Below are 13,789 nucleotides of genomic sequence, written 5' to 3'. Positions count from 1 at the left end.
GTTTCAGTTTCAGATCATCTCTTTGTGAATGCATATAACTGAATGCTTTCAGAATCAGCCAGGTTAAATCTTGAACATGTTGCTGCTTAGAAATGTCTTCCACCAGATACTCTAAATCATTTATTTCAAGTTCAAAGTTCCACAGGTCTCTAGGGCAGGGGCAAAATGCCACCAGTCTCTTTGCTAAAGCATAGCATGAGTTACCTTTACTCCAGTTTCCAATAAGTTCCTCATCTCCATCTGAGATCACCTCAGCCTGGACCTCACTGTCCATATCACTATCAATATTGTGGTGAAAACCATTCAACAAGTCTTTAGGAAATTCCAAACTTTCCCATGTCTTCCTGTCTTCTTCTGAGCCCTTCCAAACTGCTCCACCAACTTCTGCCTACTACTCAGTTCCAAAGTTGCTTCCACATATTCAAGTTATCTTTATAGCAGTACCCGACTCTGCCAGTGCCAATTCTCTGTATTTGTCCATTTTCACACTGCTATAAAGAACTACCTGAGACTGGGTAATTTATATAGAAGACATACATGTTTAATTGACTCACCATTCCACATGGCTGGGAAGACCTCAGGAAACTTACAATCATGACAGAAGGAGAAGGGGAAGCAAAGCACATCTTACATGGTGGCAGGTGAGAAAGGGAGCAATGGAGGAAGTGCCACTTTAAAAACCATCAGATACTGTGAGAACTGACTCACTATCATGAGAACAGCATGGAGGGAACCATCCCCATGATCCATCACCTCCCATCATATCCCTCCTTCAACATGTGGAGATTACAATTTGAGATGAGATTTGGGTGGAGACACAGAGCCAAACCACATCTGGTAGCAACTGGGAGGTACCAACCCTCTTGGCTTCTGATTGCAGGACAATGATATGTGAGTCTGAGGACTAGGTATGCTGACCTGGGGCATTGTATAAGGGATTCTGCACATGAGGGTGATTTGCCAAGGCCAAAAGACCCTCAGTTGTAAGTAGCCCTGGGATAAAGATGAGGTGAGCCAGGAGTGGCCAGTGAAGAGGAGTCAGTGTTGGAGAGGCCTAGCAGAGGAACTTCTGAATAAGCCATAAACGGAACGATCAACTTTGAACATCTGTTAGTACTACAGGGTACAAAGCAAAGAACTTTGCTTCTCCCTTGCCTTTTTCCTACCAGTACACCACCCCATTCCATACCAAACCTGGAGAAGGCTGAAGTGGAGATAAGAAGGAAGGAAAACAGCCAACCATGGCTTTCTAGTTAATAAAGAAGGCAGGTGGCCATCTGCAGTCAGCCATAGCTGGATATAGATGGGGGCATATCTCATTTGTGATTGAAGATTGACAGTTGGCTATTATATTCTCATTTATGAACTGAGACTATGACTATGACTCAATGGGCTGTAAGATTTTGTATTACTTAAGAGAGATGAAAAAGGTTATGGGGCTGCCTGAGTTTTCTTTCAGGAGCCTTAGTAGGAATAGCTTCCACTAAGTGGACTTGATAGGACATGGGAGACAAAAGTAAAATTGCAATTTGATAGCACCTCACAGATTGTCCTTATTCAATGTATCTCGTGTGTGTATATGTGTACATATACCAGATATATATATATACACACACATATATGTATACACACACCAGACATATATGTACCAGATATATGTGTTTTATATTGGTTTCTTAGCTGAATTTAAATTTTAACAAAAAATATTAATACTTTTAAAGATTAGTTCTATTAGGAACATAAAATTAAGACAGTAGTTTAATTCTAGTAATCGAAAGATAAAATACAACACTACCTTGTTATGATGAAGCCATAAGTATTTTAATTTTTTAAACCTAGAGAGATCAATGACCTCTGTCAGTTCCCTGGAAAGAAAAAAAATGTGGACATTAGCAACAATCAGTTCACACGTAGGTAAGACTGGGCATGCAGTTAGTATGGCTTTGTAGTAACTAGAAGGTTCTCTCTCTCTTTGTCCTTTCAAAATTGTTGGCAAACTCACCTGCTTATTTCAGAAATTCCATCATTATAACTTCATTCATTTGGATTAAGATTTTGTCAGCTAGTTAAAGCTAATACTTGAAGGGGAGCACTTTACCACATTAGCAAAAATTTACACCTCATTATGACTGAATTTATTGGAACCTTAATTCAAAACAAGTTTTACTGGGGAGAGGACAAAGGAAAAAAGTGAAGCTAATACTGGACTTTCAAGTAAATGTGGGAAACGTAGCTGGGTCCTGTTTCAATATCGTCTGTGGGTTATTACTGTGGGGCAATAACCTTGAAGTATTTAGCCAGACTGGACTCAGATGGAAATTGCAGGACACCAAGAGACAGACACTGTGTGAAGTGCTTTATTCTCCCTTTATTTATTAATTATAGGATTAAAATATTACCCACTTCTCTTGAATGGTATGAGATTCCACCTATCCAAGTGGTCTTGGTTCTTGTTCCTAAGGCAGCTCACTTATCAAAGGGGCAGTTGTGGGTTTGGGAGAGGGCACTGTCTGAGATAGTTGGTCATTTGATTGATGTGGCCTAGAGTAGTTGGATCTCTTATTTCTCAGGGCAGAAATTGTGGAACCCAAGTATGTATACGTATACATATCTGTTTATTTATCAAATGCTTATAGATCACATATCGTTATCTGTTTATCAAATTCTTATAGATCACATATTGTGTGCCAGGTACTTTTCAAAGCATAAAAATATCAATATTTACTATTATTACAGATATTAATTCATTTACAGTAAAATTTTATCACAATTATTTTTAACCTTGGGACGCTGAAGGAATAATATTTTTCTAATTTTTATAAAAACATACATATTTTGAAAGCATGCAAACATTTCTAAACAAAATAAACCTTTTTTCACTAACTTTTTATATTGAAAAATGTCAAACCTGAGAAAAGATGAACGAATAGTACAATGACCACTTGTATACCCATCATAATTTTTAACATATTGTCACATGCTTATCCTATCTATCTAATTTTTATATTTATTGGTTGATAATTTTCTTGGTGAATCATTTGAAAATAAATTTGCAGGCTTATTGCAGGTGTCTCAGCTTAAGTAGTTCATCTTGTGTATCTCCTATATCAGGGCATTGTCCTGTGTAACCAAGATACCATCCTCACACCTAAGAAGATGAAATGGAATTCAGTAATTTAATCTAATATGCCATTCATGTTCAAAGTTTCCCTGTTGTTCCTACATTTCCTTCGGTGTTTTAAAATCTTGTATCCCATTAACATTCATGCATTGCATTTGGGGTGATGTAATCTTTGAGTCTTTTTAAAGGTAATCATCTTCTTTCCTTTTTCTCCCTTAACATTAGCTTTTTGGGCTGGGCATGGTGGCTCACACCTGTAATCACAGCACTTTGGGAAGCTGAGGTGGATGGATCACCTAAGGTCAGCAGTTTGAGACCAGTCTGGTCAACATGGTGCAACCCCGTCTCTACTAAAAATACAAAAATTAGCCAGGGGGTGGTAGCACATGCTTGTAATCCCAGTTACTTGGGAGACTGAGGCAAGAGAACCACTTGAACCCAGGTGATGGAGATTGCAGTGAGCCAAGATCGTACCATGGCACTCCAGCCTGGGTGACAAGAGCAAAACTCTATCTGAAACAAACAAACCAACCAAAAAACATTAGCTTTTTGGAGAGTCCAGGATAACTGTCTGGTAGAATGTCTTACATTATTGATTTTTTTGGATGGTTTCCTAATGATCAAATGCAAGGAAGATCATGTCTGCTTCTCAATTACATGGGTAGTAATTACTGAATCACATAAGGATCCAAATGATGTCAGTCTGCCCCACTCTTGATGAAGCTAAATTCAGTCATTTGGTTAAGAGGGTATCTGCCAGTTCTCGCCACTATAAAAGTACAAATTTTATAATTGGAAAGTCATACATGAGGCAAATATCTGAGATCATGTGTATATCTTGCTCCCTGACAACTTTTACTCAATCGCTTTAGCTTCAATTGATGATCCTTATCTGAGCCAATAGATTTAGGATTATAAAATGATTTTCCTAATGTTCTTATTCTTTTTACATTATTAGCTGCTATTCTTATGTAATGAACATCTGTTCCCTCCTCTTCTATCTCATTCATTCTCCTCCCCATCTTCCCTGAATTTTCAAGTTTTTTTTCTTAATCCTTTATCACTTAAAACAATGATCAAATTCTCCCTTATAAAAGACATTTCAAGCAAAATCGTGTGTCTCTTTGATATGTACCATTAGTTTTTGAGCACTTCCCTGGCACAACAAAATATTTCAGATTCTTCCAAAACAACTTTTATTTTTCTTTTTTAGAAAGGGTTTGGCTCTGTTGCCCAGGCTGGAGTACAGTGGCTCCATCTTGGCTCACCGCAACCTCCACCTCCTAGGTTCATCAGATCCTCCTACCTCAGCCTCCTGAGTAGCTGGGACCACAGGTGTAAACCACCATGCCTAGCTAATTTTTTGTAGAGACAGGATTTCACATGTTGGCCAGGCTGGTCTCAAACTCCTGGGCTCATGTGATCCACCTGTCTCAGCCTCTCAAAGTGTTGGGATTACAGGTGTAAGCCACCGCGTCTGGCCTCAAAGCAACTTTTAGTAGGAAATTTGTACAAATAATAATACATTCTCCTCTCTCACTGTAGATATGTAGCTTATTTCAGGGAAAGAGTACTTGGACCTTGGGGCACCGTAACTATTGCATTGGGTGATAGTGAGAGTATGTTAACTTCATCTGTTCCTACGATAAATAATAAAGAAATCATTACATGGCTACATTAGAGTATCTCATGCCCCACTCAGAGGATTTCCCATAAAAGTTATTTTATTTTATTTTATTTTATTTTACTCTATTCTATTTATTTTATTTTATTTTTTGAGACTGAGTCTCACTCTGTCTCCCAGGCTGGAGTGCAGTGGTGTGAAAGTTGTTTTAATACACTAAAACTTTAAAGTATTAACTGTGTCAAGTTACTGTCATTCATTTTTTTGTAACAGTAATATCAATGTTGAATTTTCATTGATTAGGTAATATAATAAATTTATGTTTCATTTTTCTTTTTTAAAATTTAATTTTAAAAAAATTTTAGAAGCCCACATCTAATATCATATAAATTCACTTTTCAAGGGTACTCTAACTATTTCATGTCAGAAGGGTTTATTCTGTACATAAACCTGTCCGAAATCAATAACAAGCTGTTACATTATAAGGTGAGGCCAGTCAAAGGATAAATGAGAGGTAATTCTACTAATGATGGCTATGACTCATGCTGACAATACTTGTCAACATCCTGTTACAATGTATGTTCTCCATGATCACTCAAGAACACGTCAATAAGATGCTTTCCATTTCCCAGAGTCAACAGAAACTTAGGCAAATAGATAACTCAGTATACCAGTGTATTGGCATCTGGACTGGGAAATAGTTTTTGTCCACGGCTGGATGAAATGGTAACTTAGTATCCTCAAAATGTAAAAGGTGTTTTCCTTCTCATAAGCAGACCATTAATTACCTACTGTCAGGTGATCAATATCTCAAATTTTCTAGTATTTTAAAGCTACTCTTATTATCTTCTTACCTTAGTGATCAATAGTATACAATTGTCAAAATCATGAAAGATGCAATCTTTTGACCACATGAAGTATTTATTGTTATTTTAAAACTAACTGACCTATATCGAGTGGCTCAAAGTATGACCTCAAATGTATCAGAATGCTCTACCATACGTGTTCCATACTAAATGTATTTTTAAATATTTCAAACTTTTCATGAGTGTATTCCTTTACTACCAAGAGATTCAGAGTCCTTACAAAGATAAACACTTTTCTCTGTACTGATAAACATAAATATTTATTTATGATAAAATATATATAATAATAAAGGATTTCTCCAAATTGCTAGAAATAAAAGTGATTAAATTTGTTGATAAACTAAAGCATTTTCTTTACTGGAAGCCTATTTAAAAATAATACACAGAATTCAGAGGCATTAAAAAGCACAAAGTAAGGGGGACACAATATAGGAATAGGGTCACTGTGCTTAAAATGCAAACTTCAGTGTCACTTATTGGCCAGTGAGAACTGCAGTATCAGAGTCTAATTTTATTTATAACTCCCTCTTCCTCTCATACCTGTGTTCTATCTCATTCTACTCCATAGAAAAACGCAATTTGTTGTCTGCCCCCTTGAGGAGTTCGAGTGGAATCAAAGTGGGCTATTGATATGTGAGAGGGATTTTTCTACTTACCAGTAAAATTTGTATGGGGATAGGTAGAGGTTGTAGTACAATGGGGGTCATTATCGTAGTATGTGGTATAATGATTCCCAATAATAGTAATAATATTAACCATACTAATGCTCATTGAGTGCTTACTGTGTGCCAGTAACTTTGACTAACTTTTAGTAACTCACCTAAGCTTCACAACAACCCTGAGAATGAGGTAGTATAATTATACCCAGGGAATATCGTTGCCAGATAAAATATAGGATATCGGGCTACATTTGAATTTCAGGGAAACAATGAATTTTCCAACTACTGTGTGGGACATACTTACACTAACTAAAATTATATTCATTGTTTCTATGAAATTCAAATTCAACCGGATGTCCTATATACTTATTTGTTAAATCTGACAATCCTAATAGGGAGGTTGTACGACATACCCAAGATCACCCAGCTGGAAGAGACAGAGCTGGGATTCAAACAGCCTGTCTCCATAATCTTTTTTTTTTTTTTAATCAGTTTCAGTATTTTGTCTCTCCAGTGGAAAACTGTGGACTCCAGGAAGTGGCAAAATAATTGGAGTGTGGTTGCCTACCCAGTCCTTGAGGGGCAAAAATGGAAAAGAACATTTGAATCTGTGAAACATTTTAACATGATCATGATAACATGATACTCTTTCATTTTTTTATGTTAAGTACACTTACTTTTTAGAAAGGAACAGCTCGAAGACATCAGCATCCCTCTTGTGGCCACGTATCTTTAGTTGATCTTCAACTGCCTGATAACATATAATTAATCTGTCAAACTACATTCCAGTGAACAAAAATGCTGAGGCATTTGCAGTCAATAACAATAATGTCTACAAGAATATCAAAAGAAAGGTGAATATGGAGATAACCATTCTAAACTGATAAATTCCAACACTACAATTATATATTATTTACTCATTTTTGTGGTTGAATTTCATTATCCTTAATCCTAGGCACAGATGTTTAAATAATTTTTAATCAGAGAGAAAAAAATATGCATGTGTACATATACACCAAAAGCAAGTTTTTATTCTCTATGAGGCAAGGTAATTTGGTCTTTAAAGAACTATTCTTAAATGTTTCTTTGAACATGAAGAATTAGTATTTGATAGGTTTCCTACAGAGAATTCGCCCAGTATAGGGTTGGAGGTGGAAAGAGTAGGATAAAATGTATGTTATTATAGGACATTCTTTTTGTGCCTATCACATTATGCTTGGCACCCAGTAAGTTCTCAAAAAATGTGAAATGAATGAATACATGTCATTTTTCTCTGAACAAATGAATAAATATATTTTCCCTTGCTTGGCAAGCAACAGTGACTTCATTTTTCATGAGTTGCTAACATACTCATACTGTGAGAATTTTTGGTGGAGAAGCAACTTTTATTCCCATAGCTCTGTTTTAAAAATAAAACTTTAGCAACAGCTGTTTAAATGCTTTGCTTTTTTCTTTTAAAGTCCTTTGCTAAATTTTAAAATAACGTTAATAGGCCACATGACCTAAAATAAGATGAAAAAAGTAAAGTCTGTCTGTAATTTGCCATGAAAAAGTAGAGCTAACAAGACATGACAAAAGTGAAAAGTATAATTATTGCAGTCCTGGAATCTGACAAACATTGTAATTATCAGAGTCAAAACAATCACTGAATTTTAGCTGGGATTTGTTATGAATGGTGAGGTTATAACTGACTTATAAATCTTTCTGGGTGATATATGAAATTTTGACAGTAGTTTTGCTATTTGGTAGAGGACTTCAATAGGAGTTATATTTAGTGCAATGAACGTATTTAAAGAAATGAGGAAGGTAGGTATCCTAGTGATGGACAGCAGCTGCAAATGTATAGTCCCGAACTTCCCTTGACACCTTGTTAAGCAAGCTGAATCTAGGGACTTGGAGCATTCATAGGCTCAGGGTTAGGCATTGCCATCAGGGTGCTTTGTTATCCAGTTACACAAGCCGAGCCTGGGGCTTGGAAAAACCCATTGGATCAGGTTTAGACATTCTCATCTGGTTTTGTTTTGTTTTGTTTTGTTTTTTGAGAGAATCTTGCTCTGTTGTCCAGGCTGGAGTGCAGTGGCATGATTTCGGTTCACTGCAACCTCTGCCTCCCAGGTTCAAGCAGTTCTCCTGCCTCAGCCTCCCAAGTAGCTGGGACTACAGGTGCATGCCGCCACGCCCAGCTAATTTTTTGTAGAGATGGGGTTTCACCATGTTGGCCAGGTTGGTCTCGAACTCCTGAGTTCAGGCAATCTGCCTGCTCCAGTCTCCCAAAGTGCTCGGATTACAGGCGTGAGCCACCACACCCGGCCCTCATCTGGGTATTTTAACTTAAAGATGTCAACTATCAGCCTCTACTATGTACAGTCAGTCACATCTTCGCATAGTGTTTGGGGTGGTATAGCCCAGTCAAAGAAGAATTAAAACTTGGCAGCCATCTATTAAAATTATAAATGTGCTTTTAAATTGATGCGGCCATTCTATCTCCAGGACTCAGAAACACACAGGTGCATACACCCAGACAAATGTGATTATCACTGCTTATTTCAGCATACATTTTCTGTGGTTGTGAAATAGTCCCCATTAACTGGAATGCAGGTTAAATTGACATGTGACATCACAATGGAATACTGTGAAGTAGTTTCCAAATATAGAGAGGTGGTCTGATGGCTAATTTTATATATAAATTTGACGGTACTATGAGATGCCCACATAGCTGGTAAAACATTATTTATGGGGGTGTTTCTGAGGATGTTTTTGGAAGAGATTATCATTACTATTAGTGGACTGAGTAAAGAAGATCACCCTCGCCAACGGGGGTGGATATCATCCAATCCAGTGAGGGCCCCAATAGAACAGAAAAGCAGAGGAATGTGAATTCATGCTTTCTTCTGGAGTTAGGACATCCATCTTCTGCCTTCAGACATCAGTATTCCTAGTTCTCAGGTCTCTGGGCTTGGACTAAACTACATTACTGGCTGTCTCCTGGGCTCCAGATTGCAGACAGCAGATTGTGGGACTTCTCAGTCTCCATAATCAAGTGAGCCAATTCCTCATAAGAAGTCTCTTTCTATATATCTCTATATATCCTATTATTTTGTTTCTCTGGAGAACTCTAACTGATACAAATAGATATCTAGACATCTAAAGATATCTAAAATATATTTATAAATAAAAAGTAATTGGCAGTATAATATGTGTAACAATATTTTTGTTAAAAGTCATATTTATATGAATACAAAATGCACACACTTCAAATGACTAGCAAAAGTCATCACTTGAGATCATGAGGGACTTTCACTTTCTAGGCAATGTTTATTTTTAGTGATGTGTTAGTATTTTACAATAAGCATATATTAATTTGATAATCAGAAAGTAATGCACATTTTGAAAATTGTAGCCATAGAATGAATATTTAAAAATTTAAATCAAATTTCAAAAAATATGAGGTGAAAGGGAAATTGAATGTATCAGCATAATATGGAAATCATTATCATAGTTATTTATTTACACAAGTTTTTGTCACAGCATGTTTCTTTCCAATCAATAATTTTACATGAATCTGGTACAAAATATTAATATCAAAGTACCAAGAAACATGAAAATGTGCCAATTCACATTTCAGTGAATCCATGGTGGAACAATTCCAGTTCGCAGTTAACACACAGCCTCACTAGTACCATATGCCCTCATCTAAAGGAATTCAATTAAGTTTGCCATCTTACAGGGGCACAGTTCGTGGTCCCTTAAGCAAATACGATAGTAACATTCAAAAAAAAAAAAAAAAAAACCAGTATCTGCAAAGCACAATATAGTGAAGCACAGTAGAAATGAAGTATGCCTGTACTGTTAGCCCGGGCACGTTGGAAGATTTCAGGGCACAACTAACAGTCAGGCTGGGCCTTGAGAAGTGAGGCGAAATTAGAAACGGGATGTTGGTGGAAGAGGAGAGTAGGCACACAAAACAGAAGAAGCAGAAGAATGTATAAGGTATGTGGGGCTGTACAGCCTTTGGCTGAAGTAAAAGGCATGTGGAAGGCAATTTTGAGAAATAAGAAAGGTGGGTTGGGGTCATATTATTTATGCCAACTTTGAAATTTAGGCTCAGAACTGTGTACTTAATCAGTGCCCAGAGAAAACTTCTTCAGGCCTTGAGAACTCTAACTGAACATCATTTAATTTTATATGATATATAAACACATATATATGTACATATATATGAAATATATATTCTAAGTAACTGTATGGTAAAATTCATGTAAGAAAGTCTAATTAAGGATAACAATGTCAATGCTTTTACACAATATCCAGTATCAAATTATGTCACAAACACTTTTCCTCCTTCTCCGTTGGTGCCCTTGCTTTGTTGGTACCCTGAAGGCACAGAACTATTGGGTGATTCAGCATTGTGCTCATTTCTGGGGCAATAGGAAGATATTACTGGATTTTTGAACTAGAAAAAACATGTGACAAAGCTAGGCTTCGGGAAGATGACTCTAGCAGTGATGTGTATGGGGGCCTGGGGTGCAGTGAGAACTGCAGACAGGAAGCAAGGCTACCTCTGGGAAACAAAGTCCGCCAGCTAAGGAGCCTGCCCTAGGGTGGGGGCAAGTGTGAATGGGCAGTGAACAGATATGACATGGGGCGTGTTTAGGGAGAATGAATGGGAACTGGCAAGTAAAAGGAGGCAGAGAATTAGCACGAGGGAAGTGACAGGTGATGATGATGATGATGTGATGACTTGATGAGAAAGGTGACTGGGAGGGAAGACAGATGCAGCTGAGAAATGCTGAAATTGAGGCCATGGTGGAACATACTGGTCAAGGCACCCACCAGAAAGCTGCAAGGGTAAATGTGGAACTCATCAGAGATCTCATCAGGGCAGCTGTGCTGATCTGATGAGTCAGTTAACCTGAGGAGAGTGGGATCCAAGGAAGATCACGATGAAGTGTCTTTCCTTTCATGGAAAGAAAGGAGAGGGAAACATGTTGGAAAGGAGACAGAGGAGGATCGTTGTCAAGTGAGGTAAAAAAACAAAAGGACAGTGGGAGGCAGAGGGGCATTTGCAGAAGGTAGAATTTCAATGTGCAGCATTGTTTTGGCTGGTGGAGGATGTCACTCAGAAAAGGTACTGAATTTAGAGGCCTGGATTTCAGTAGCTTGAAGAGGGCGAAAAGTTAGATTTCAAATTAATTGGTCAGCCTAAAAGGAAAATAAAAAGAGGCCATCACAAAATTGGGATGTGAACAGTTCTAGCACGGGGAGAACAGCAGCTGCTTCCTCCACTGCCCAATGCCTGAAGATCTAGAATCAAAGGGAAAAAATGTTTGAAAATGGTAGGATTATTAAATCCTAGAAGAATAAGGTCAGTATTAAAACCTATAGAAGAAAATGTCCTCTCTGATGATAAATTCTTGTACCTCCATGCAACACGCAGGCACAAGTTAGGACTTAGTGTGAAGAGCTTTCAATTCAACACAGAACTCTCAGCCTCCTTTAATCACAGCAGCCCCCGTCTTTGCAAATGAGTCAGAGAACTCCAGAAAGCCTTGCTAGGTCTCACCTGGCACAATTCTGAGATTCTTTTTCCCCACCCAAATATCCAAATATTCTTTTAATCATTATTTTAACTGCTCTGGACTCTGCTTGTAGGGATCATCGAATAACGTGTCCTCTTCAAGGTGTCGATTTGCACTTGCCGGGAACAATATATTAGGGATACACACCCACACCCACACCCACACCCCCCTGTTGGAGAATCAAGACTGCAAAATTTACTTAATCTCCGTTTCACTTAATCTACAAACCACCATAATTATATACGCAGCAGATGCTGAGTGGTAAAAGGTCAGTGTAAGTCTATTAGTGTGGATCGGAAAGTCCTCAAACCCCACCCAGGAGATTAGGGACCTCTAGCCCAGGCAGAGTTGCTGAGGGGGCTTCGCCACCGCTCAACGCTGTTCACATCCCAATTTTGTGCTGGACTCCTTGTTCTCCTTTTATGTTGACCAATTAATTTGAAATCTGACCTATCTCCATCTTCAGGATACGGAAATTTCCTTCCAAAGTCAGTATCTGCCTGGAGTCCTCAGGCAGAGGGCAGAGGGGCTGATGGCTTGAGAAGGCAGGTGCCGCTTACCCGGCGACTGCTCTGTAGGGCAGTTTCGGACGCCCTCCGTAGGCTCCAGCATCGCAAGGCACGGGGAACAGGGTTCGGGTCCCAGGACATCAGGACACACGGGCCGCCGGCACAGCGGTGATTAATCCGGCCTCGCCCGCGGGTGGCACCGAAGAGAGACTTGGCTTGGCGCGCAGCTCATTGTTCTGTTACCAACAGTTAACCGCATTCCCGTTGACTAAAAGCCAGTCCACACTGGGAAATATTTGAAGCCAAACGCTGACTTCTGTGACGTTTGCGCGTGTGATTCTGCAACACCCACGCTTGCGCCTCGGACACACGCGTGTTATCCCTGCTCGTGGTGATGCGTGTGGTAGATGCCGGAGAGAGGGGGTCAGCTATGTCCGGGACCAGGAGGAGGTCAGAGCGCCTCAAAAGCAGTCACCCAGTAATCATCACTTTGATTCGAGATTTGAATATCAGGAAATTTAGGTTTCTGAAAATTAGACGTGTGTGTGGACCACTGGCCTCATGTACAGGGTGGGCGTGACGAGGTGCCCTGCAGAGTCACTGTGGATCTTGACGCAAAAGGAAAAAAGCCAGTACTACTGATCGTGTCTCTATTTAAAAGCTTGACATTTTGTTCATTATGCATGTTATTTGCATACATTTTGATTTTTCTTTTTTTAAATATTGCATTAAGATATTTATTTTGAGGCCGGGCACGGTGGCTCACGCCTGTAATCCCAGTGTTTTGGGAGGCTGAAGCAGGTGGATTGCCTGAGGTCAGGAGTTCCAGACCAGCCTGGCCAACATGGAGAAACCCTGTCTCCATTTTAAAAAAATACAAAAGTTAACCGGGCATGGTGGCATGCGCCTGTAATCCCAGCTACTTGGGAGGCTGAAGCAGGAGAATAGTTTGAACCTGGGAGGCAGAGGTTGCAGTGAGACAAGATCAGACCATTGCACTCCAGCCTGGGTGACAGAGGGACACTCTGTCTCAAAAAAAAAAAAAAAAAAAAATTTACTTTGAATGCTGAATTTTTGGTTTTATGGTGCTTCTTACATCCAGATCCAAGGCCACTGCCTTAATTGCCTCACCATAGACCCAGACCTGGGATGAAGATGGGGGTGGTAGTATTAAGGCTCCGGAAGAGTCCAGGTGCACAGAAAAATGGAAGGAACTCTCTACTGACTTTATTGGCTAAGAACAAGTGCATATTGTTTCAGTAGCTGAGAAATCTTTTCTCTGACAGGAAATGGATAAATTGAGCCACTATTTGGCCAATCTTTTCAACCTCGTTTTTTGTTTTTGTTTTTTGAAATTGCTGTCTCCTGTAACTGTATTGGAACCTCTAGCATAGATTATCTTGTGATTTTATTTATATGAGCCTTGTTCCC

At 38.9% G+C, this 13,789-nt stretch overlaps 1 protein-coding gene across 1 annotated transcript in view; it reads right to left on the bottom strand.

Annotated features, from left to right (window-relative positions):
• Positions 1–13,090, bottom strand: part of LRRC72 (leucine rich repeat containing 72) — a 50,754-nt gene extending 37,664 nt beyond the window's left edge. Inside the window, exons 1-3 of the mRNA XM_021935971.2 lie at positions 12,410–13,090; positions 6,948–7,021; positions 1,796–1,865 (exon numbers count right to left, since the gene is read on the bottom strand). Of these exons, the coding sequence (XP_021791663.2) occupies positions 1,796–1,865; positions 6,948–7,021; positions 12,410–12,499 (234 nt within the window). The 5' untranslated portion in view covers positions 12,500–13,090. The remainder of the gene's footprint in view (positions 1–1,795; positions 1,866–6,947; positions 7,022–12,409) is intronic.
• Positions 13,091–13,789: the final 699 nt, after the last annotated feature.

Source organism: Papio anubis, chromosome 4 (genome assembly GCF_008728515.1).
Source record: "Papio anubis isolate 15944 chromosome 4, Panubis1.0, whole genome shotgun sequence".
Lineage (NCBI taxonomy): Eukaryota > Metazoa > Chordata > Mammalia > Primates > Cercopithecidae > Papio > Papio anubis.
The sequence above is the reverse complement of the archived record's forward strand: the minus strand, read 5'-3'. Positions and strand labels throughout refer to the sequence as shown.